Source organism: Entelurus aequoreus, linkage group LG11 (genome assembly GCF_033978785.1).
Source record: "Entelurus aequoreus isolate RoL-2023_Sb linkage group LG11, RoL_Eaeq_v1.1, whole genome shotgun sequence".
In the NCBI taxonomy this organism is placed as follows: Eukaryota; Metazoa; Chordata; class Actinopteri; order Syngnathiformes; family Syngnathidae; genus Entelurus; species Entelurus aequoreus.
The window spans coordinates 63,463,085-63,489,581 of record NC_084741.1 but is presented as its reverse complement, the minus strand read 5'-3'; the positions used below and the strand labels follow the sequence as shown (position 1 = coordinate 63,489,581).

The 26,497-nt window shown below is 38.0% G+C and overlaps 1 protein-coding gene across 2 annotated transcripts in view; it reads right to left on the bottom strand.

Moving 5' to 3' along the window:
- Positions 1-26,497, bottom strand: part of hace1 (HECT domain and ankyrin repeat containing E3 ubiquitin protein ligase 1) — a 41,821-nt gene that overhangs the window by 4,762 nt on the left and 10,562 nt on the right. The window contains exons 7-24 of one of the 2 annotated variants that reach the window (XM_062063749.1): positions 25,665-25,747; positions 24,525-24,621; positions 24,325-24,426; positions 23,486-23,592; positions 23,155-23,305; positions 21,860-21,928; positions 18,446-18,750; positions 16,440-16,508; positions 16,187-16,274; positions 13,323-13,434; positions 12,070-12,167; positions 11,840-11,927; positions 11,613-11,762; positions 11,192-11,388; positions 10,851-10,982; positions 5,741-5,839; positions 3,606-3,676; positions 3,404-3,517 (exon numbers count right to left, since the gene is read on the bottom strand). In XM_062063749.1, coding sequence (XP_061919733.1) covers positions 3,404-3,517; positions 3,606-3,676; positions 5,741-5,839; positions 10,851-10,982; positions 11,192-11,388; positions 11,613-11,762; positions 11,840-11,927; positions 12,070-12,167; positions 13,323-13,434; positions 16,187-16,274; positions 16,440-16,508; positions 18,446-18,750; positions 21,860-21,928; positions 23,155-23,305; positions 23,486-23,592; positions 24,325-24,426; positions 24,525-24,621; positions 25,665-25,747 — 2,132 coding nt within the window. The remainder of the gene's footprint in view (positions 1-3,403; positions 3,518-3,605; positions 3,677-5,740; positions 5,840-10,850; positions 10,983-11,191; positions 11,389-11,612; positions 11,763-11,839; positions 11,928-12,069; positions 12,168-13,322; positions 13,435-16,186; positions 16,275-16,439; positions 16,509-18,445; positions 18,751-21,859; positions 21,929-23,154; positions 23,306-23,485; positions 23,593-24,324; positions 24,427-24,524; positions 24,622-25,664; positions 25,748-26,497) is intronic. The other variant, XM_062063750.1, reaches the window with a different exon arrangement.

Below are 26,497 nucleotides of genomic sequence, written 5' to 3'. Positions count from 1 at the left end.
ATTTTTGATCACAATAAATATCACACAAAAACATAAGATGGTGGTGCAACAATATCAATGAGATATTTATGTTGTTTGCTACTGTCGGATTTAAATCTTTTGATTTTTGCCCTTATAGCCCTCCTGTGTCTAAGGACCTATTTTCGGAGTTTGTAAACAATAAAAACATAGACATAGTGAATTTGCAAACAGCTAAAATTATGCACAAAGCAAACTATAACCTGCTACCCAAGAATATACAACAATTCTTCTCAACAAAAGAGGAGAAATATAATCTTAGAGAAAAATGTAATTTAAAACATTTGTACGCACGTACAACACTTAAGACCTTCAGTATATCAGTATGTGGAATTAAATTATGGAATGGATTAAGCAAAGCAATCAAACAATGTACTAATATGATCCACTTCAAGAAACTCTTCAAACTTAAAGTGTTTACAAAGTACAAAGAAGAAGAACCATGACAAACATTTTCAATTTATTTCATCCATTCATTCATCCATTCTTAAAGTAATCTTACTTATCTCATCATATGAAATATGACTTTCTTCACCAATTATTATTATTAAATTCTTACTATTATTTATTTATTTATTTTTATTGTGATTACATATGGAGTTTATTGTGAAAAAATTGAGAACAGGAAGTGAATAAAAAAAGTTTCAGCAACTGTTATGTAAAGAAAAGGGGTAGGATTAAATAAGCTCTGCTTCTTCCTACTCCTTTTCGAACATGTTGAAAAGAGAAACTGGAAATTGTGATGTATCATGTTGTATGCTTGCATGTTCGAAATAAACTCAAACTCAAACTCAAACTCAAAAAGGCAATAAAAGATTTTGTGATTATAACAAATATAGATCTAATCACTGTAGTATTGACCATATACTGGCACTAAACTTGTATCGTTACGGTTACTGTCGATCCCTATTTGATCTGCCCACCTCTGTTAAACATTCAGAGAGCTCTACCTTAGTGGTCAGCATGGCTTATTGCAGTGTTTTGGTAACTATTGGGACCCATTGTTGGGCCAAGAGCTGAGAGGAATGCCAAAGAAAATATGTTTCTAAGCTGTGGACCATTTGGGCCGCATCGGAACGCCGTTGTAATACACTTTTCCACCACTCATGGCATCCATCCATCCAGTTTCCACTTGTGATTCTGCAATGAGGACGGAAGGTACTGTTTATTTTTTTAATGTTTTTAAATGCGAAGCACATTGTGCTACATTTTATATGTATGAAATGTGCTATACAAATAAATTACGATTGATTGATTGCTAATCTTTGCGTAGAAAAGTGGGGTGGCACCAAGTGTCTTTTCGTGTCGTCCTCGCCATTCCCGGGTCTAAATTGGCTGTCAAAGTGTACCAACTTGTCGGAATACGTCCACGTCCTTCTACAACCCAGCTCTTCAGTCGATGATGTCAACATTGGCACACAAGCTAGTGATAACAGAGCCGCTATAAATAGTTTGTCTACAGTTTGTCTACGTTAGCGCCAATGTTCCCTCTAATTTTTCATGTGTGAGCAAACGCAAAAACTCCCTGAGCATTCAGTGGAGCCCATGTGAGCAACATCAGACGTGCACACCAAGGCTACACCAGCAGCACACCTGTCCCAAACCTGACTAAATAATAAGTTCAATCTCCATCCATCCATCCATTTTCTACCACTTGTCCCTTTTGGGGTCGCTGGAGCCTATCTCAGCTGCATTCGGGCGGAAGGCGGGGTACACCCTGGACAAGTCCCCACCTCATCGCAGGGCCAACACAGATAGACAGACAACATTCTCTTATTATTATAATCAAATGACAGCAGTCATTTCCATTTCTAATATAAGTGTTTAGGCCCACTTACAATGACAATGACAAAAAGTATTGTTTTTCATGAACTGTGTACTTGTATTGTTTGTCTGGGTGGAGGTCCTGCTTTGGAAATTATTTGTACCCCTTTCAGACATTGCATTTAGTTCCAATTAAAACATTCACATGTTGCACAATGAGATGTAAGCAGGGGATCATGTGTACATTCCTGCAACTTCCTGTTTGTAAAAAATATATTTTTATTAGTATTTATTTAATATACTAACAGCATTTCATGATTAATATTTATGAATTAAGATTCCTAATAAATGACACTAGAATAAGCACACATTTGATTGGTAAATCATAGTGTAACGACCTGGAATGACACTTTATTTGTGGTGTTGGAGTTGTCCGACTTTTTGTGTGGCTGTAAACGCATCACTGGCTAAGTGCCATATGTGCATGTTTTGGCGCAAGTGAGAAAGAGCGAGCGGCTGCTGCTGATATAACAAAGTTGTTTTTGGTCTGGTTTGTACTGCAGAAAATGACCACTTTTGCTAGATATAATTTTTTTTACTAATGTTTTGGTGCTGTGTTTATGGCCGACAATAAAGAGTTTTGCTCAGTAAAGTGATCGATGGAATTCATGTCCTCAAAGCGTCTCGACAGACGTTACAATATTTGAACAATGATGACAAAAACTGTTTTCTCTGTTGTGTCCGTGTGACGAAAATTGTTATGCGCTTATTTATTTATTTGATTTTGTGCGCAGCATAGATTTGCCATGCGCAGAGGACGCTTGAGCAGTGCGCAATTGCACAGGCGCGCACTTTAGAGGGAACGTTGGTTAGCGCATATACTTACAATGTCACTAATACTTAGTTAATATTCAGGTCACTAAAATGTAAATATGCATGTATCGTTGACCATTTTTTGGATGTTTTTTAATTGGGTTTTATGGGTGGAATAGAGGACCTCCCATTGGCTTTGCTGTAACAGGACTTTTATTTATGTTTAGTGACGAGTTAGAATGCATTTTTTTTAAATCCATCCTTTCATAATGATTGTGAATGATAGGCAAATTTCCCAAAAAAGTCCAGTTCGCCTTTAAGTGCAAAATATGACTAAATTGTTGAAGCTGAATTTCCATTTGGACATTAATTGTATAGACAGTTTAGTTATGAAATAAATGTATTATTATTAGGGGTGTAATGATTGATCGATGCATTGACAGATCAATTTATATTCCTAAATCTCAAGTATATTGATCTGTGCTCAGCGAGTTTGCCTTTCGGAAGATAGGTATTGATCGAGATAATTTTAAAAGGGAATGATTGATACTATAAAAGGAAAACATTGGATTTAAGAACGGTAGACTTTATATATAGTTTAACACTTTTAAAAATAAGAACATTAAATGTTTAGTCTATTTTTCCTATCTGTGATGTCATCAAAACAAAAATGGATAGCTATTCACAAATGCAAACGCCACAAGACAATATCATATATTACAACACAACAGCTTTCAGTTACAGCATGATTGCAAAAGCTATCACAAATACATGGCTGAAACAAAGACACACCAGTGGAGCTGCTTACCAAGTACTGGAGGTAGGAAGAAGGTTGGAGGTGTATGGCACTGCAGCAATTGTGAACTTCTGTAAACCGCTGCCACCCATCAGATAGGCAAAGCCACCATGAGGAACTCTGGAACTGATAATAAAGGAAAACATGTGTTATGAGGTTAGTGAAACAGATTTAAATATTGTTTTATCGAGTTGGTTAGATGTTATAGACAAACCTTCCCGTGACAAACTGAAGCATTAGAACTCGTTCTTCCTGGGTTAGGCTCCGCACAACTTCCCAAAACCACTGTAACACAGTATATGGATAAATGTCAGAGGTACACTAAAGGTAAATGTGTCCAAGCTTTTCCACAATAAGATATGTCAAATAATATTTAATTAAATATTTCTTATAAATGTCCTTATACTTTGACAAGTGCAAAATTATGCTCAAACAGCCAAACTCAAATAAAAACATTGCATTACCTTCATACAAGCTGAGTTACAAAAGACAAAAAATAAACATGTAAGAAAGAGAAACTGTTCAATTTCACTACTACCAATGTCAAACACAGTGACATTCCGCATGCGGGCATTTTGGAGCCACATGCTCTAAAACAAAACAGAGGCACCTTCATTAACAGCCTTCTGAAATGTAACACGTATAGAATAATAACGATAAATTGTTATTGATCCCCACTCAAAGAGTTTACGAAGTGGAAAGAAGAAGAATCCTGATAAACATCTTGAACCTTATGGAAAATATAGATAGTCTTATTTAATTCATTAAGAGACTCACAACTTATAGACAACTATTTATTCATGAGAACTTTATTAATTATTTAACTTGTGATACAAATTGAGCACAGGAAGTGAAAAAACAAATGTGTTAGAAATTGCTATGAAATTAAAAAGGTGTAGGATTAAATAAGATCTGCTTCTTCCTACTGTTTCAGATAGTAATAATAACCCACAACTTGCATAACAGTTCATCATGCATCATCATAGTCAAAGGGGAACTGCATTTTTTTTGCGTATCTTTCACAATCATTATGAAAGACATGATGATGGATTGATTTTTTTCAAACAAAGTCTGCTTACAATGGAACCCATGGCCGTTCAATTCTGCCTAAAGAGCTCCTAAAACATCCAAACACCTCCATTAGGATTGTATATACATGATGTAAGAATATATGTAATGTAGTAATGGGCACATTTATAATAACATTTTATATTTATGTGTTTTGATCATTTTAAGCACACGCGGTGCATACATTTTTAAAAAACGCATCACGTTTGCTTTTTTTTTTGCCTTCATCACTGATTGTTACTCACTGCAGACTTCATGAGAGCCCACAAACATAATAAAACATCACTTCCTGTACAAGGTCCACTGTCATCAGGATGCCGGCAGCTAGGATGTTCATATATTCCCATTTAGATGAAAAATATATCATAATCCTCACAAAGAAACGTGGTGGGGAGGGGGAATTGGGTATGGCCGGGAGAGATGGGGAGAAGTGCTTTTTGTGTCATTCTTGCCAGTTCCAGGTCCTAAATGGCTGTCAAAGTGTCCAAACTTGTCAGATTATATCTTCAGACATCTACTTTTCAGGTGAGAGGCATGATTTTTTATCTAAAATAAATTTACAGGGAGCAAGGAAGCAGCAGACCACTCGATGATGTAAACATAGGGACTAGCGGAAGTGATTCCGTCGTCGCTGTTAAATAGGTCGTGTGCGTTAGCGCTGGTAACAGCAATATCACTAAAACTCGGTAATCTTCAAGTCACGAAATTTAAATTGAGTTTGTTGTCGCTCTTTGAATGGTTATTTATCTGATTTTTTGGGCGGAATAGTGGAGCTCTCATTGGCTCCGCTGTATGCTGACTTTTATTTAATATTTAGAATGCATTAAAATAAAATCCATCTGCCGTCATGTCTTTTATAAGGAATGTGAATGATAGGCAAAATTTAAAAAAAAAGTGCAGTTTCCCTTTAAGGCCGAGTACATACAGTTTTTACAGTGTCCAGTTCACCAAATGGTAAGTACTTTTATTGTATTCTAGTTTTATGTTGTGCTATTTGACAGCGATTAACTAATTTGTCTACCTGTCCGACAGGTAAGAAATTTAAGGTGCCACTTATAATATTGCTTGAACAGTTACATGATGGCGGGTTTTTACTGAATTTTCTAATTTTACATTGTTTTCAATGACAAATAGTTTAGAATGTTCCACTGTAATTACTAAATTCCGTATCTAATTTTCAAAGTCCAATAGTCAAACCTGTGTAATTAAAATAAACTATGCTTTCTTTGTGCATGTCAGTAGATTGGCCGTCCAAGTCACAGTAGTAAATAATGAGCCAACCTGAATGACTGGCTCCTGAGGTTCGTAGCCACTTGTGTATTCAGTGTTCCTGCACCAATCCTGCACATCGATCTCTGGCATCCCTGACAGTAGGAGCTCCTGCACACACAAGCACAAACAGAGTGAAGGAAAAAAGTCTTATTTCGCCAGAACGTATTGATGCTGGTAAAATGTCGCCCATTAGGGTACATTTATGTAGCATTGCCATCAGATGTGTATACAGCTTTGTGATTATACGCCACTATTCACACAAATACTGTATCAAAACAATGCAGCTACACCTTTTTGTCATTGCGCTGCTAACATAGGTGATAAACAGCTAATGAGTGTACAACACGAGATCGAGAAGAGACAAAAACGATGTTTAATGTACTGTATAAATACAATACATTTTCATTGTAAACGTATTATATAAACGAGGAGTATTGTACTGTAAAAGGAATGCTCTATTTTTAAAGGTCTGTCATTACTGGGGACTATCAGCATTGTAATTTAAAATTGAATGCCACAAAGTTATACATTTCAAAATTAAAACATTTTCTGAAACAATACAATCGTATACAAATATAATGGTCCGTGAACATGGTTTTTGATGCTGACAACAAGGGCACTTAATTCATAGTTCTAGATTTTAAAATGATGTCTACAAGTACAATTATCCTCAAAATAAACACAGTAGCGCTTTTAGACTTGTTTACATACATTTTGAAACACCAGCTCCAAAATGTGAGCGGGTCTGCATTAGCCTGCTGACATCACCTACAGAAGACTGGAGTCAATTTCATACTGCACAGTATGTGTTTGCATCCCAAATCATGATATTTTCATGCAGAATTTGAAGAGATGATCAAATATGCTTGCCACATGCATTTTTGCAGTTTGCAGCAAAACAACTAAAGGTGTCAGCCAGCATACATTTCCAAATGATGGAAATATGAACAAAGTATGGACCTATCTTGACTCACGCAAAATGGGACAGACCAAGCGAGAGGAGTGTGATTTGCAGCAATCATTTAAATGATTCTGACACAGAAGAAAAGGGGTTTTGGCCGCAGTTTGGATGGAAAAAAATGTTAAGACTCGAGCAAGATGTGATTATGAAAATTAGAAGCACCATTACGGAGAGAAAGACTGAGTCAGAACCTGTGGAAGACTATAAAAATGGGACCCATTACCTCCCTGCTTGGCACTCAGCATCAAGGGTTGGAGTTGGGGGTTAAATCACCAAAATGATTCCCGGGCGCGGCGCCGCTGCTGCCCACTGCTCCCCAAGGGGATGGGTCAAATGCAGAGGACAAATTTCACCACATCTAGTGTGTGTGTGACAATCATTGGTACTTTAATCTTTAATCTTAAAAAAAAATCGAGAAAGAAGTGCAGAGCTGTGGCCTCGTTTATTAAGAGTTGCTACTACTACTAAAAATCTAGAAAACAGCGTACCCAAGAAAAAATACAGACGTATTCAAGTGTGCGCACATACTGCTCCAAGCACATTTCTTTGTTACATTCGGCAGATGTCTGCATGGCGTGAAACACACAAATCATATTAAAAATAACAATGTCCCTGAGCTCTACACGGTATGACTCAGTAGGAGGTGCTTCTTTCTCGTGTTTCGAGCGATCAAAAGAGGGTTGAGATTGTGAGAATGCTGTGTGCTTCGAAAACCGCACACAGGATGAAATAAAAAAAAACAAATGATCGAACATCAGGAAGAAAGTAAAGAGGAAAATGGATGTGCATGGCCAAAAGAGGCGAGACAGGGGACCGGAGATAAAGGGGTGCTGCACCCCATTTGAAAATAGCTGCTTCAATAAGACATACAACTTTAAAAGAAGTGGGTGCCTCCAATTACCTCCAAGATATATATAATTTGTGTAACAAAATGTGTTCCAACAATATAGCCTGCTCACAGCCAGATTACAGTTTCATGTAAAAAAAAAATGTACTATTAGATTTGCAATCTCTTAAATTTAAACATGCCAGCATATCACAAATGATATGATATACTTTCTCATGTTTGATTAGTCAAGTTAATATTACATCACAGGAAAGAACTTGCTGTCGTAGCTGTTTGTGACCCAGTCCTCCACCATCTCCGGTGCGAGTGTTCCACCGCCGGCTGCTGCTGTCCGCCCGACTGGCTGTGATTGCAATAGGTGGCAAATTGGTTGCCAAAATAAATCAATATGCGTTATTATTATGAATATGAAGCATTAAATGCATTGGCAAAAAAAAAGTGAATTTTGTGTCCTCGCCTTGATTTTTAAAATATTGTTGAAATCCAATATATGCAAAATCTTAACGATCACCGTGAGGCCACGCACGTTTCAGTCAATACATCTCAACTTTGCCATGGAAAAGGGCGGACAGCAGGTTTTTGTGCCTATGCAAGCTTAAAAAAATTGAGAGAAAAAAAGTTAAGCCACTAGTATTCTGTTTTGTGTCCTCTTCTATTGATGTTTTACTCAAAATGCTCGAGTACACGCTGAAAGAGCAAGAGGAAACACAGGCTATGGTGCCTATGGAAGAGGAGATTGAAGAGTAGGGAAGTCCGGAAATGGCGATTATTTTAGATATCTTTCTTGTTAATAAAGTTAAATATATCAGTTTTGAAGTAATCACAGACCAGGGCAACAAAAACATGCAATTAAGTCATCAAAATAATAGTTTAACATGCCTTTATCCACACTGTCTATGCGAGGAAATTAGGTCCAGTTATATGGATGACGCCACACCAAGAGGGGGCGGCATATTGAGTCTGACAATGGAAAGAGGGCGTTTCGAGTACAGTTAATTATCTTACGATTACTCAAAAACGAATTGATAGTATAGACAATGACAGTCAGAATCAGCAAAAAATACATGGAGAACTTTTGGTCATCCGGATGCTATTGGTCCTTTTTGGGGGAATTTTGCCTATCATTCACAATTCTTATGTTAGACAAGAACACATATGTCCTTCTTTTTTATGCATTCTAATTTGTAATATATGGCAAGTATGAGGTGACTAACAATGAAGCTATTGGGAGTCATCTATTGCCCCCATAAAGCCCTCATCCAAAAACCGCCAACAATACTCCATTTACATGTCTTGATCTGAATATTAACCAAGTATTAGCAATATTGTTATAATAAGCGCTAACGCTGGAAAACTTTTAGCGGCGCCGTGATCACAGAGCACTAACTAGCTTATGCAGCTATTGACATACTGAGCCAGTGAGCTGCTGCATCTCCTCGGAGTAGGTAAAAGTCTGTGCTAGATAATAACTCAAGCATCTCACCTTTATAGTTGAAGGTTGTGGCTATAAACCGAGAAGTTGGACAAATTTGACACTCTACTTAGACCCGGAGAACGCATAAAAAGACAAGAAAAAAAACGCTAGTTAGCAGCACCTTTATTTTAACCCTTCGTTAAAAAAGTTAAAGTACCAAGTGTGTCACACACACACTGGGTGTGGCGAAATTACTCTCTGCATTTGACCCATCCCCATGTTCACCCCATGGGAAGTGAGGGTAGCAGAGAGCAGCAGCGGTGGCCGTGTGAGGGTAATGGTTAATTCTTCATCTAAATGGGAATATATAAACATCCCATCAGTCGACATCCAGTGAAAGCAAGCATTGTACAGTAGGTGATTGTTTTTTTGAGTTAGTAATTTGTATGTTTTGTTTGGCACTTAGCAATAGAGCTACTTGCTGGATCTGCTTATCACTTATCTTCTAAAACTTGCAACTCATCTTCCTTATATTCAGGTTGTGGATCCTCATTTGTCCCAAAGTAATCTGTATTGTTAGGATTAATAGTTGTTGAAGAAAATATCAAACATTGTAATGCATTTGTAAAATTAATGCGCCGCCGCATGCTTAAAATGATCAAAATGCATTATTAATACATGTCATTATTAATGTGCCTGTTACTAAATTACATATATACTTACAGCGTGTATATAAAACATTGATGGAGGTTTTTGGAGGTTTTTTTGGAGCGCTTTATAGGCGGAACATAGCGGACCCATTACCTCCATGCCACTTTGCTGGCATTCATTTACAAGTTAAAATGCTTCTTTTTCTCTTTTTTTTCTGTGGTTTTGTCCCACATAGGGATTGTAAAAAAATAAAAACAAAATTACAAAAAAAAGAGCAGTTCTCCTTTACGTTTTATTATGCAGCAGTCAACTTTGTATGCTCTGCACGCAGACGGTAAGTGTTGGTGGACCACACAGCACACATCAAAATTGCAGCACAGCCACAACCAAACACAAACACACTCAGTGGAATTTAGGGGTGACTGGCAGGTGGGAGGCTCCGACAAAATAAACCGCAGTGTCTGTGTCTGTTCATCTTAGTGAAGAAATCCAGGGACACTGGTCAAAATAGAGCCCATGAAATGATAAATGATAAATGACAAATGGGTTATACTTGTATAGCGCTTTTCTACCTTCAAGGTACTCAAAGCGCTTTGACAGTATTTCCACATTCACCCATTCACACACACATTCACACACTAATGGCATGAGCTGCCATGCAAGGCGCTAACCAGCAGCCATCAGGAGCAAGGGTGAAGTGTCTTGCCCAAGGACACAACGGACGTGACTAGAATGGTAGAAGGTGGGGATTGAACCCCAGTAACCAGCAACCCTCCGATTGCTGGCACGGCCACTCTACCAACTTCGCCACATGGAGTATATTAGTTTATTAGTTGTGGTTTGCACTTGGAATTGGGCAAAAATGCAAAATGGGACGGCTTTATTATTTTTGAAAGTAGCCATAAATTAAACATAAAACAGGTATTTGACTGTCAATATTTTCGAGACGAGAAACGACCGTGTGACCGAGGGAGGAATAATACAATTGATCCATGTTTAAGTGAGAACATTATATCTGCCAACACACAGGTGGGAAACCCCCCCACAACCAGAGCTAAATAGGGAGGTGGGGCTTCAAGGTGACCCCATCCTTTTGGTCCCAACCCCCAAGCCAGCCGTGGCTAATCATTCCCTATATTAGTTGCAAGAGGGACAAGCTGGCGGTGGGGAACAAGGGGAATAGCAACTGTTAAAGTCAATGAGGAGAAGAGTGCGAAAGAGACAAGAGGGAGGGACGTCCGCTTACCAATTCATATTCATCAAAAAGCTGGATTAGTGAGGGCGGGATGAAAGTGTGGAATCCTTGCAAGAAAGCATTTATCTGAGGCTGGATGGCCCGTGTCATTCTTAGCTCTGTCACCAGTTGGACATACTCAGCCTGGTGAATAGACGAACACAAACACAAAAAATAACATCTTTAGAAAACAGAAAAAACAGACTGTTCATGGTTATCCTGTCAACCTGACTAAGCACAGTGCCAACTATTGGCTTTGGCACAATAAGACATAGAGATTACTCGTACTGCCTGACTATGCAGCCAAAGAAGACAGGTCTGTATAAAAAAAACACACACACAATAAAAAGTACCTTATTGTCCTGAGTCACAATGATGCTTATGCCTCCTGGTTTGAGAGGCACTTCCTCCATGGCACCAAACACGTCAGTCTCCACAGAGAAAGTGAGTTCCAGACCTAAATCACTGATGTCATTGTCCAGGATCCACTGCAAGTTCTTGGCATACTCGGGATCTATAGATGACACATCCTGGTAGTTCACTGGGATACCTGGAACAACCAAATAAAAAGGCAGAAAAACAAAGTCAGTTAAGCTTTGATAACTGTATGTAGACACTTATATTGCTATCACTACAATAATGGTAAAGCAAATGGTCATCATAATATTCCACAGAGACTTCAAACCCGACTCATACACAGTGCCGTTACTTAAAAGTTCAAGTCTTAAGTAAAGACCTATTATCATCATCATCATATTCTATAATTCCTTTTACCTAGAATGTGTTTGTAGAAGGAGCGGGTGAAATAGATATTGACCAGCTGCCTGTGATACAGAGCGAGACCCAAAATTTGGCCTGCAAACCGGAAGTAGTTCAGGTGGTCTGGATTCACCGAAGAGTTACTGTTGGGCTGGAAAGTTGTACCTGTAAAATCACAAGCACGCTGTAAAACACATTGATTCTAGAAAAAAAAGACATGGTTGTCATGCTGAATGGTATACCATCAGCTGACTGAGTGAAGAGAGCATAGTCTGGATTGATGATCTCATTGGACAGGATGTCAAACCACTCCCGAACAACACCCTGACCCTGTAAAATATGTGAAGTTCAAAGGACAACACGATTTTCTGAGTATGGCATCACTGCTGACTGATTATCTGACAAGTGAGAAAAGGTGGATAAGAAGTTGTCTTGCTGAGAAACGGTTGTGTGTCACCATCAAAATACGCACCATTCCCTCTTCGCCATGGAAGCGGACAGCAATCCCTTGCTTCAGCTTCTCATTGGTAGACTTGGAAACCATCTCACAGCTGCTTCGAAATATTGAGTCTGTTGACATAATGCAAAGATATTTCAGATTTTTGATAAATAAATGAACGATACACAGCAGGATACCTGCCCAGTTTTATGAGAGAAAATAATCACAAAGCTGTACCAAAAATTAAACCTTAATGATAAGTGTAATATTTTGCCCATCTGAGTAAAACTACTACATTTGTCAGAAGAGTTCCAGGACTAGTGTGACAAGGATATATTTCCAATCAAAATTAAAAGTTTACCCCCTCAACATAATCCCTCTGTATTCTAAGGCACTTACCCAGCCATCTCTGCTGAGGGTTTCTAACATTCACAAGGTGTTTACATTATTATTATTAGTGTTCTTACTGATTTGTTAGTGTTACCGTCACGTAGTACTTGTACATACATGTGCTTAGACACTTGACGCCTTGAACATGGAATTGTTGGATGCTCAGGGCATTGCAAACTGGATCACAGTGAAGCAGCCACCAGTTTTCCTGCCACAACTCCTGCCTCTTCTCGCACACTGAATAGAGATCATTTCATAGACGTACTGGTTGATCGCCTGGCACTGTGGCAATAACTTAAAGTGGATGATACCCTGCCCAATCTCAGTAGCCTAGTGGTTAGAGTGTCCGCCCTGAGATCGGTAGGTTGTGAGTTCAAACCGGCTGAGTCATACCAAAGACTATGGACACTCAGCATCAAGGGTTGGAATTGGGGGTTAAATCACCAAAAATAATTCCCGGGCGCGGCCACCGCTGCCGCTCACTGCTCCCCTCACCTCCCAAGGGGTGATCAAGGGTGATGGGTCAAATGCAGAGAATAATTCCGCCACACCTAGTGTGTGTGTGACAATCATGGGTACTTTAACTTTAACTTTTAACATAGAAGATCAACATCAACAGTTTTGGAAATTCTTTAACCCAAATCACACATAAGACAAGAACTATCCCTCTGTATGCTGCAGCGTAGGTAAACAAAAAAATGTAAAGTATAATAAAGATAATAAATGAATACCTCTCTAAAAGTAATTTAACAAAAAATTACACAGGCAAAATTCTAAAACAAGTTCCAGATCTCATTAGATTATGCAGGTATGCCCTAATAATGTGGTTGGCTCAAAAACAACCAATTTAACCTCTGATGTCCTTCACACATAGACATTGAAGTTTCTGTGTGCACCTCTGTGGATGAGTAGGATGTCACTCTCATTGACCGGACGATGAACCATGTCGGAGTCTGGCTGACCAGCAAGAAGATGCTCGTAGAACCACTCACAGCGATCCTTAAAGGGCTGTGGAGAAATGCACAACTTTGACAAACATCACACAGCACTTACCCCTCTTAAACTAATTACCAATTTGCCTCACTTTCAAATCTAAGACTGTGGATTTTCAGTCTCAACCAACGGCCTGGAAAGCCTTCTTTGTTGAAATACTTTTCTGTAATACAGAGTTGGAGCTGAGCTCTATTTGCATAATGTATGCCTTTGTTCTCTAAGCGCTGGAGGTAGAGTGAAGGATGAGTGTAGAGAGAGAGAGAGAGAGGTTTTTCCTCCTGGGGCTGTGAGGCGTACCGAGAGAGAAATCAGATGAAATCAAATTCACCAGGTTAAAGTCTGTAATTAAAACAAGGGCCTGCTCCCAGGCGAGCCATAATCCATACATAACGAGGCTTGGCATTCTGCAGCTCAAATATGAATACAGACGAGCAAGTAGCATAAAAACTTGAAGCAGCAGTTTTTGATTGAAGAAGTCAGATAAATAGAACCTCAGGCAAGTGTTGTGGCCATAGCTATAACAATTTTAAAAAAGAGCCAAGAGAAAAGTTGTAAAATAGGTCTTTGTTGGTATACATTTTGGATAACATAGGACAAATAGATAAATACATAATATGAAGTTTTTCAGACTATCTAAATATTTGGGTTGTGCATCTCATTGTGTGGAACAAGTAAATGACACAACAATACAATAAATCAGGGGTGTCCAAACATCTGCCAGCAAGGGCCGCATGCTGAAAATCGAAATATTGCCGGGGGCCATTTTGATTTATATTTTTTTATACTTTAAAGATACAAAAAAAAAATTACATGTACCAGTATATGCTAAACTATATAAAAAAAACATCATCTTAGCTGTTGTGTAATAAATGACAAAGCAAATAGTAAATGGGTTATACTTGTATAACGCTTTTCTACCTTCAAGGTGTTCAAAGCGCTTTGACACTATTTCCACATTCACTGGCCCTAACCACGACCCATCAGGAGCTAGGGTGAAGTGTCTTGCTCAAGGATACAATGGACATGACTAGGATGGCAGAAGCCAGGGATTGATCCAGGAACCCTCAGGTTGCTGACACGGCCACTCTACCAACCGAGCCACATGGTCGATGAGGGAAGACTTTGGAAAATCAATCAATCAATCAATCAATGTTTATTTATATAGCCCTAAATCACGAGTGTCTCAAAGGGCTTCACAAGCCACAACGACATCCTCGGTTCAGATCCCACATCAGGGCAAGGAAAAACTCAACCCAATGAGACAATGAGAAACCTTGGAGAGGACTGCAGATGTGGGGACCTGCCCCTAGGGCGACCGGTGCAATGGACGTCGAGTGGCTCTAGCATAATATTGTGAGAGTCCAGTCCATAGTGGATCTAACATAATAGTGAGAGTCCAGTCCATAGTGGGGCCAGCAGGAGACCATCCCGAGCGGAGACAGGTCAGCAGCGCAGAGACGTCCCCAACCGATGCAAGTAACATTTTCTAACAACAATATAGTACCATTTTTAATTCATTAGTACCGCAGTATTTTGCTAGTACCGGTATACCGTACAACACTAATAGGAAGGAAAAAAATCCTAACCTATTTAAATGTCTTTAAAATGAAGTGGAAAACAAATAAGAAATCGAAATGAACATTTTGCTTGCATCTCCATCAATTCCTCTCCGAACTCAGTTTGTAAACGATCAATGAGTCCATACAAAGCTAAGAGCCGGAGATTCAAGAAATACACGGGGCACTTACCCGTGTAAAAAATTATCCAAGGAGGGGAACCTTAAACGATGGTTTAGTGTGGCTGACACAGTGCTTAGGCTAAATAATTATTTGTTTAAGGAGTTATCCGGCTTAGTGTAGACGGGGCCTTAGTGTAGAGGCAACCTTAACTGCTTACAATTTTGTCTTGCTGTAGAAAGCGATCATTGCTTACGGTCGCTGCTTCCTGGTGTGACATCACGCGTCTAAAACATCTGGCCGTGTGTTTCGGCCTCCCATATCTCTCACTCTAAAACTATGAGTAAGCACACAATGTGCCTAATCCCGCACCCCGTAGGTGTATCTTTTTGCTGGTAAAAGTAATGATCCTTCCGCAGGTTCGCATACAGAAATGTTGTTACGACTTTAACTTGCTCTATTTAGTCAAGTTTGATGTCTTTTTGGTGCAGCGCCAGAGCCAAGGACCTCACTAAAAAATCTAATCTCTATCATGTTTATTCATTTATCAGCTTGGTTTAGCCTTTTTTGAGGTAGAAAAAGAGATCTCTGTTTTGTTCACTTAAATGAAAGACCATATTTCTTTTATAAGTATCTGAAATAATCACCTTATCGCTGCAGTATTTACATCATGTGACGTTATACTGACACCTAGTGACCAGTCAGTAAATAGATAGTAGATAGTTAGATAGTACTTTATTGATTCCTTCAGGAGAGTTACCTCAGGAAAATTTAAATTCCAGCGGCAGTGTACAGAATTGAGATCGAATTTAAAAAGTAAAAAGTAACTAATAAATCATAAATAATAAATAATGCGGGTATATGTTATTGTTTTGCATCCCCGGTCATCCTGTCATCACAATCTGTTTCTCTGTCAACATTTTTTTTCAAACGCCATAGATTCGACTGATAGTGGACTATGGGCAAAATATTTGCATAACAAATGTGTTTTAATGAAATGGTAACAACAATGTTTATGGTCAGACTCATAACTATCCTACCTAATCAGTTCCTCCACATAGTAAAGATTGTTCTTGTTTGTGTCTTCCTACCTGGCCCTTAATGATATGCATGAAGCGTGACATCAGCTCGGGACACTCGAGCAGGAAGTGGAAGTGGTTAAAGATGATCTTCGGATTTCTATGAAAGGAGGGGCAGAAATGAGACCGATGAAAATACATTACGACAAGAAGGGGGAGGGTTGCGAAAGTTGAAGTGAATTGATTGAAGTTTTTTTTTCCAATCAATCGCTGGTCTCTGGGCATCGTGAAGATGTTGATGTATCGCTGAATGCCACTGACTCACCTGTTTACAAAACACTTCAGCACCTCGTCATGCTTGCAGACAAACTCAATGAAGTGAGGGGATGTCATTCTGGGTGAGGAAAGAGAGGAAGTGATGAGTGAGAAAGGACAGTGAAGTAGACAGCAGCAACAATTCTGTGGCACCGTCTGCTTTCCAATTAGACACATATTACTCATCTGAAACAGCCAAATGTCGAGACTAAAAATGATGAATAGCCATAGGAGACAAAAACTAGACCAGAATCTTAATTAACAGCAGGGTGAAAGACCCAAGATAAACAAAAACAGAGACAAGCATCTCATCTCAACAGGCATGTCAATATCAGGCTTCTCTTAGCTGCTCATTAAGCATGCTTAATGATCTAATTGAGCATAATTACAGACTTGGTCAAATTTTTAACAAACAGAGGAGAGAAAATTCCCTTTTGAGTTCTAGATACTAAGTACAATACTGAAAGTAATCTCCGGTATTTTTTGGCCAACACCAGTCATGTAGGATAGAGGCAGTATGAGCAGTGGAAGCTGTCTATGGGAAGTCGGCCTTTGAGTGAGCGATTAATATTACTACGGTCTTGCAAATTTCAACTGTGTGTACATCATAGAATAGAATAGAATAGAATATATATTTATTGTCATGTTGTATCACAACCTCACAGACCCATAACATAAGTTATAAGACCCATAAGTTTTTAGACAGAGAGGAGTTAACGATGCCCCTGCAACACATCAGTGAGTACATGTTTGTTCTACTTTACAGTACAGTGGTGCCTCTACTTAAGAATGCACCAGCTTAAGAGTGTTTTGAGATAACTGTATTGCTTTAAGTTGCAAGCAAAACATTGAAATACAAGCAATCCTGCCATTAGATGGCGTTGCAAATGTCACAGTGAACCATGTAAGGGCTGCCCAAAACATCTGGTCGTACCCACTAGCATTAGCTTATAGCTAGCGATTGACATAACTTTGTTTTGGAACAAAGAAAGTGAGGGTGAAGGACACTGCTGATAAGAAGAAGCCGATAATATTCATTGATTTCAAGAAATGAATTATCAAAAACAAGACTGAAGCCGACTTGGCAAAGCAGTTATAGCATCGCACTGCTAGTCTTCACCAAACTGAAGCAGAATAAGTCTTTCCAGCTAAGTACATTAAAATAATATCCAAACGGTAAACATTCATCCAGAAAAGTATAGAGAAGCTGCTGATGGTGTGTTTGATGGCGCAGCAGCTGGAAGGAGATACCCCTCTTGAGGGTAAATACGCCATACATATACATATATAAATATATATATATATGTATACATATATATATATATATATATATGCATATATATATATATATACACGTATATATATATATATATATATATATATATATATATATATATATATATATATACACGTATATATATATATATATATATATATATATATATATATATATATATATATATATATATATATATATATATATGTATATATGTATATATATATATATACACGTATATATATATATATATATATATATATATATATATGTACATATATATATATACACACGTATATATATATATATATATATATATATATATGTATGTATATATATATATATATATATATATATATATATATATATATATATATATATATATATATATATATATATATATATATATATATATATATATATATATATATATTACATTATATATTTTTAGGAATTTCAGAATGTCAAAATGAATCAATCCCTATGCTCAATTGAGCCTGCAGATGAATTATTCATCCCAGCAGCCCTCTAAAATTCCCAACATTGATATCTATTTAATCTGTCTGCCATTTGTAAAAAAAATATATAGTAGCATTAGTCATGCATGTTACCCTATCAGCATTGCGAATGGTTATGGATTGGGTCCGGCCTTTTAACATGTACTCCTATTACATTTCTGTACCATCAAATTCATTCCTCTTGCTTTCTCTTTTGATTGACAGTCATTACAGCAGACCTACCCTTGTGGCATCTGGCAGGAGCAGCACATGTAGAAGGCCTGGATCACAGCGCTGAGCCGACTGGCTGTCATGGAGATAACGTCTTCTCCATCGGCGTACACCTCGGTTTCCATGACAATCTGAGCGTCCAGTGAGGTGGAGAGCTTTGGTGTGGCGTTAGAGTGATCGACCTCCCGCTGCTTGAGAATCAGAGAGGCTATCTCACTGCTGGAAGATGTGGAAGACGGGTTCTTCCTGTTTCTGTCCAGCTCAGTGGAGATTAGCACAAGCCACTCATCCAGCGAATGCCAAAGCAGCTCCAACGGCTGTAAAACAAACAAGACGTGAGAAAAAAAAAAGGAGCAAAGAGAATTCATAATGAATACATTATGAAATAAGAATTAATTTGAATTTATTATTTCGCTTTAAGGGTATCTTCGGGTCACACTCAACTTGAATACATACATTCAATAAATGTTTCATTTTAAGAGGGAAGCAATTGAGGAGACACAAAATAAGTTTGTGCTCTGTTAAAGTCAAAGGGCATTCTATTTAATATTTTTTTTATTCCTTAACAGACCCGAAGATGCCCGATCATGCAGCACCACTTAATACAGCTTTAAAGAAGAATTTATGAAGACAGCAAAAATAAAACTCTCACTTCCACCAAGTCGTACAAAATGCACAGTTGTGATCAGATCTTTACCAACACATTCAAACATCAACAAAAATACTCACTAGTTTTTTCATAAATATGTTAAATTAAGGGCAGTAGGACTCAAATGCTAAAAGAAGACGCAGCTCATGTGAGCACCATCTTCTCCACAACGGTCAAGTTGCCCAACTTTTGATAACCCACGCCCGTGGTTTCAGCACATCGAAGCCCCGTTGCAAATTTAGGAATTATCCAGGATGTGACGAAGTATTTCCACGTGGTGGCCGCTGGATGCCTAAACGATAGCCAGAGCAATTCTCCCAAGTTTTTTATGGTCTATGAAAACGTCTGATTCATGAATAACAATCCTGCTTTGCCAAACATCTATTTACCAAGGTCAGGTCTGGAACGTGATAAACGAGGGATGACTGTATAGGCTGAAATGTATGCATACAGAGAGTACCATAGATATTTGATCCCTTGCTGATTTTGTAAGTTCATCCTCTTTAAAAATATTTGAACCATCCAGAATTTATGTGAATCAAATACCTATTTTGCCCTATGTATACTCCCACTAATATTTGGTTAAATGTCCCTTAATAGATTTCACCTCAACTCGACACTTTTTGTAGCTATCTTCTGGCATTATGATTGTTTAGGATCGATAGGATTGTTGTCCTGTTTATGTCCAAGCTTCCGTCGTTAAGCTATTGATTTGAAGTGACTTTGAGGAATTTGGAGGTTGTCCCACTCCTCCGTTATTCCATCCACCGACAGCAAACAAAGCCGGAACACCGCCATACTTAATAGTTGGTACAGTAATCTTCGGTTTGAAAGCATCATCTTGTCATCGTGGCTAAACAGCCCAACTTTGACTATCAAATAGTCACAAATTTCAGTCGACCTTGGAGTTGTAAATTTCGAAGCAGGAGATAATTTCTCGGTCTGCACTTTATCTCTGTATGTAACATTTGCAACCTTGTGAACAATTACACTGGTGTTCCAGCAGTTTCCAGTCTATTGCAACATTGCTAAAGTAGTGGCATATCCAAATAACCTATACTTAGCATACAATTGTTTAGAAATGTCTTAAATTTGTCTGACTCCACAATTATTGGCTAGTCGTTTCCATTGCTCTGAGTATTGGTGGATCGGACAAGTGCCGTCAAACAAAAATATGTTTATGTTGAAAAAGAGAAACTACAAGCAGCAGTCAATCATAAACACAATCGAAAAGTTAAAAGAACTTGGTCTTGAATTAAATTGTTAGTCTGTTGTGGTTAGTAATGATTACGGGGAATGCTTCTATGCTGTATATATTGACTGTGTAAATAAATTCAAATTTGTGCTCATAAGTTCTTGTTTTTAAACATTACTGAAGATGTACATTGTATAATACTATATATAGTTCCACCTTGTAAACAGGTTTCAAGTAAATCATTAACATCCCAAAGGTAAAATGACATCCATGTCTATGATGAGTGTATGTAAACTTTTGACCACAACTGGAACAAAATTAAGAAATATTTTTAAAGATTAGACTCTGGGTCTCAAACTCAATTTACTTGGGAGCTGCTGGAGGTAGGGTCTGGTGAGACTGAGCCACGTGAAATATTCCCTTCAGATTCAGATTCAGAAATACTTTAATAAAAGTATCACGTTTTAACTACATGACTAAATGTCTTACCTACTTCTAAAAGCAGCTATAGTGACTCTGAGCTGTGGTAGGCTTTTAGTCATTATAAATGCAAAAAATCTCTATTTTTACACTTTTAAGTTTCCCAGGAGATGGTCAGAGACACTTCAACTTGCTTAAAGGAAGGTGCTCCATTTGTTGACCAATGTGTGTTTTTTTGTGTGTTTGCACCGGTATTGTAGTTAGGGTCTAGTGGGATTCAAGATTGCTATGATAAATTTAACTATTATCTGCCCAGGCTGTGTGGGCCGCAAAAAGAAGGCAAAAAAATAGGGACCTGCAGCTTTGAGTTTGAGGACCTGGTTTATAGTGTTTAAAGCACAATCTTTCTGCCGTAGACTTTCTGCTATAGAATAGCCATAGACTTTCTGAACACAAAATGAAAAACATACTGACATTAATACACATTCAACATTGCCAAGCCCGAATGTTTATAATGGGAGGGATATAAAACTCTGATCACAACTGTATCAAGTAAGCAGTCTAATGCACAAAAATGTCTGCACACGTAGACTAAATAAATACATGGCAATAAGTGTGCTACAAATATGTTGTAAGGGTTTTAAGTTTGTTGATGTGTTTGCTGAGACACCATAGTTCTGAATTAGTGAAGAACGTCCACAAATGTATTTTTAGATGCTTTTTGAGCACTACTTTGATCCTAGCAGGAGTAGTGGTCATCAGAATCAAGCAATCACAGAAGTCCAAGAAAGATGAAAGCTTTGGGTTAGGCAATTGGACATTTACAGACATTTGGGAGAGTATAAATCTGTCAGTAAATATTTTGTTATTCTGATACTGCATGTATTTTTGTTGTCACTGTTGAATATATTTAACCTTAACTATCAAACAGATTGAAGTTATACTGCCCACTAATTGCCTAACCCAAATTCAACACAGATTAAAAAGTAATTTGTAAAGGGTTGTTTTGAAAGAATAGCTCAAGGAAAAAGGGGGTTAAAACCAGTTAATTGATAAAAGGAAATAAAAAAAAAAGATTCCCAGCTCTGCAGGTCCAATTAGTGCCAGTATATTGACATGCAGGGGCTCATGGAAAAAAAACTGAAATATGTCAATGGCTTACATCTAAAAAAGCAGAAGCTGTCCAAGAGCACGTGTCTTTTGGAATAGCCTCCACTTGTCTCATACGCATCTACAACCAAGATTAATGTAACCAGATGACAGTTATAACACAATAATTAAATGTTTTGATTAAAAACAAGTACATCATTATTCAGTTCATTCATTCAGTCAGCAGTCAGTCACAAGGCCCGGTTAACACAAATGTGAAAATCTTACAACAATTACTACTATACTATTGGATGTTCAACAGTTCAGTTTCTATATCCACTGCTGGTCTGAAGCAAAACGTAGACACTTTTGTTTTGTAATGATTTTGCAAACGCATATTCATTAAATAACCCTGAAGTGTATGGTGAGTGGATGGACTTATTTCAAAAGCTCCACTACAGTTATTATACCAGTACCATTAATATTATTATTATTATTATAATTATTATATAAAACGCCTTTTGCAAGATGTTGTATTTTTCTTTTGGTAATGTTAGGTCAAGTCAAAAACAGTATTTTACAGTAATTTGTGTATCATTGCTAATTACTGAATGTACATGGCCATTTCAAACCCAGCAACACACATAAAACAGCCACAAGGAACAACTTTGTAGTGTAAAAATAGTCCTCACTAAGAGACTCACACAAAACGAACCTCATATATTCTAATTACTGTAAGCGCTACAAGGCAATAATTTGATGACGTTACACCATATTTACATTTTTAAATGTGTTCTTTGTAGGTATGTAAATGTAGTCATCTGTCTACCATGTTACTATACAGTCCTTTGTATACATTTGCTTTACAACCTTGCACAGTGAACTGTTGCCCAAATGAAGTGCTTTACTGCCATCAAGAGGCCACACTTTGTCATCAAGCTATTTTAGGACAAATGTAACAGTGGTCATCCTGCACAGTCCAGCCCTGCATATCCCGGGCTCGAACCAGGGTCCACAAATCTCCACAGATTGAGTGTTATTCAAGTAGTGCCAGCCAATTCGAACTCACTGTCCAGTACAGCTCTTAAAGTGTCTGGAAGTGAAGTTTACGCATCATACTGCTGCACAGCCACAATAGCTGTCATTCGTTACACATTCGCATACGTTTTAAATAATGCCTGTGATATGTAATGACATTTAGCATTACCTTTTTTTTAACTCAGCTATCTAACGTTACTGCGAGGAAGCAATAGCCAGTTAGAACAGCATGACATCAGCAATCAGCATATACAGTATATGACAAGTGCATGCAAGACCTAGAGTAAACGCATAGTACACTCACTGCTACAGGAAATACGAGGTACCAACCTTAAAGACCTGACTACGAGGGGTCTTGTTGCCGTTGTAGCCCATATCATTGCCATTATTGGGAGATGAGGGTCCCAAGCGGAATACATGGCAGAAAATGCGAACAATTCTCAGGAGACTCTTCATCTGAGCATCGTAGCTGCTGGATAGGCTGCGGAAAGAAGGAAACTAAATCGTAATGTGACAATTTGTTTTATCATCTCATCTTCCGTTCACATCCTGACACACAATTAAAAACATAATATTGCTAATACATTTTCAGGTTACCGACAGCATCTGAACTGAACACTGATCTCAGGGCATAAAAGGGATCACATATTGCAAATCATACCTGAGCAGCTTGTGCCCATTAGTGGTGGCAACTTCAGCCAGACTTGTCAAGATCCTCTGATAATTACAGTCACTCTGCTGAGAAACATGCTCCAGAACCTGCCGGAGCTACAAACAGTGTGAGAGGTTTTAACAAACATGTATACAGGTATATGAAACTAACCATAATTTCCGGACTACAGAGCGCACCTGAATATAAGTCGCACTCACTTAATTTTTTGGAGAAATCTTATCGTGTACATTCACAAATTTAACAAAGGACAGTGCCTGTAACATGACATACAGTTGCCTACCGGAAAAGTCATTTAGCGCTCCTCCTCTTGGGCACATCTTTAGCACTAAAACCCAATAAAGTCGTTGTCATTTGTTTCTGAGTTGAAAAGATTAAAAATTGCGCCGTCTGACATTTTCTCAACCTAATTTTCACTTTCAATATTGTCCTCTGAGGTTTTGGGGTCTTCTTCAACATGCAGCAGTTTAGCCGTTGGAAAACCACAAGTGATTGTGGATTTCTGTTCCGTACTGCAGCTCTTTTTCCTTTTTTCATAGCCAGGTCAATCACCTTCAACTTGAAAGCTGCATTGTATGCATTTACTGGCATCTAGAGGAGAGTACATAACGTGCTGAATGGCCGACTGAATGATAGTTTGACTGCGTTTGATTTACTGTGAACAATTTCACTGGATCACCGTGACTCGTTCGGCAATTTCATGAAGCCTAAGAACCTGTAAAAATCCATAATTCAGCCGCAGCATTGTATAAACCTTTGGAAAAATTGCGCCTTATAGTCCGGAAATTACGGTATGTTGAATGAAGGAACGGCTAAATAGCTGCCCAAACCATATTCTCTTTTATGTCATCATTCTGTGTCATCTGAATGAGGATCTGGAAGAGTCTGCTATGGTGCTGAATAAGAATCTCACAAGTCTCCCCGTATCCTCCCTATACACAAAGAACAGACACAAAGCAATGTAGTTCAGAATCAACTAAACATCAACTTAACAGGGGAATCTGAGTGCCCTGCCTGCTCCAGCGCTTACCTGCACACACAGATCAAGAGGAGTTATTCCATTCTTGTCAGCAAGATATTTGGCTCCTCGAGAAAGTAGGATCTGTGCTGTGTCTCTCTGGCCATGACTGCACAGTTGTTAGATTATTATATTAACACATAAGGGTATTACACTCCAGTCAATTATTTTTAAGCAGTGAATTCATATACAGTGGAACCCTAATTTACGAACCCCTCTATACGCAAACTTTTCGATCTACTAACTTTCAGATAATGCCAAATATACCTCTTTGTGTGAATCACGTCTTTGTGTACGAACGCTTCATTCAGGCGCCTGCAGGCAAAAAAGCAGGGCAAAACATAGCTGAGGAGAGCCACTTACTGCATAGGAGTGAAGTCTCAACACTCAAGCACATGTGCTTTTTCTTTGTTTTTTTTGCTTTTCGACAAATGTTGTTCGTTTTGTTAACTCAAAAGGTGTCCCAAAAACTAAACAGACTAGCGTGGAAAGAAGGAGTGAAGCAAAAAAATAAAAAAAGCAAGTAACCACAGCAAGTTTTAATTGTGCTGAGGCCGGTCTTTTGCCATAGCAGACTTATATCACATCGGAGGAAAAGACAGTATGTCTTCTGGCTTTCCAAAGCGGCCCTTTGCTCTTTCACAGCACAAACACGCAGACATGGCTTCACCCTGCCCCCTTTCTGCTTCTGTTTGCTCCTTTTTCGTCTGTTCTCTGCAGTTGTTATTGGAAAGTGGATTTTACTTTTTTTGTAACCAATTATTATTGTATTGGTTGTTAAAGTTATGGATTGTGTGCATTTCTTTGTGAGAGGGCACCATAATGACTTTCTTGCGTGTTGGCAGAGTAGAGCATACAGCAGCTTGTTGTTGTTGTTGTTTTGACTTTATTTCATAGAAAGTTGATTTATTAACCATTGTTATGTTTGTTTGATATACATTACTGATTAGCACTTTATATTGTGTTCAAAGTATACAAACCCTAACTACAATATGGACTTTTGTCGAGGCTGGAACCCATTATTTATATTTACATTATTTCTTATTGGAAACTGCTTCACTATACAAACGTTTCAATTTACGAACTATGTTCAAGAAACAATTAAGTTAGTAAATTGAGGTTCCACTGTACAGTTGAATTAAAACAAATCACCTGCAGGCAAAGTAAAGGGGCGTGGCCCCGGAGACGTTTGGTCGATTGATGTCAGCTCCACTGTCCAGCAGACACAACACCGTCTGACCGGACACACCACACATCAGTCGTTATATATATACATATATATATATATATATATATATACAGACATACATACACACAAACATTTACATATTATATATATATATATACACAGTAAAGGACACACCACCTCATTTCAATGCGTTTTCTTTATTTTCATGACTATTTACATTGTAGATTGTCACTGAAGGCATCAAACTATGACACCTGTGAAGTGAAAACCCTTTCAGGTAACTACCTCTTGAAGCTCATCGAGAGAATGCTGTTTTGCACACTCTTGGCATTCTCTCGATGAGCTTCAAGAGGTAGTCACCTGAAAGGGTTTTCACTTCACAGGTGTCATAGTTTTGATGCCTTCAGTGACAATCTACAATGTAAATAGTCATGAAAATTAAGAAAATGCATTGAAATGACAAGGTGTGTCCAAAATGTTGGCCTGTACTGTGTATAAATATATATATATACATATATATATATATATATATATATATATATATATATATATATATATATATATATATATATATATATATATATATATATATATATGTATATATATATATATATATATATATGTATATATATATACATATATATACACACACACACACACACACACACACACACACACAAAGTGTAGACAAGTGCAACAGGGGCGGCGTGGCGAAGTTGGTAGAGTGGCCGTGCCAGCAATCGGAGGGTTGCTGGTTACTGGGGTTCAATCCCCACCTTCTACCATCCTAGTCACG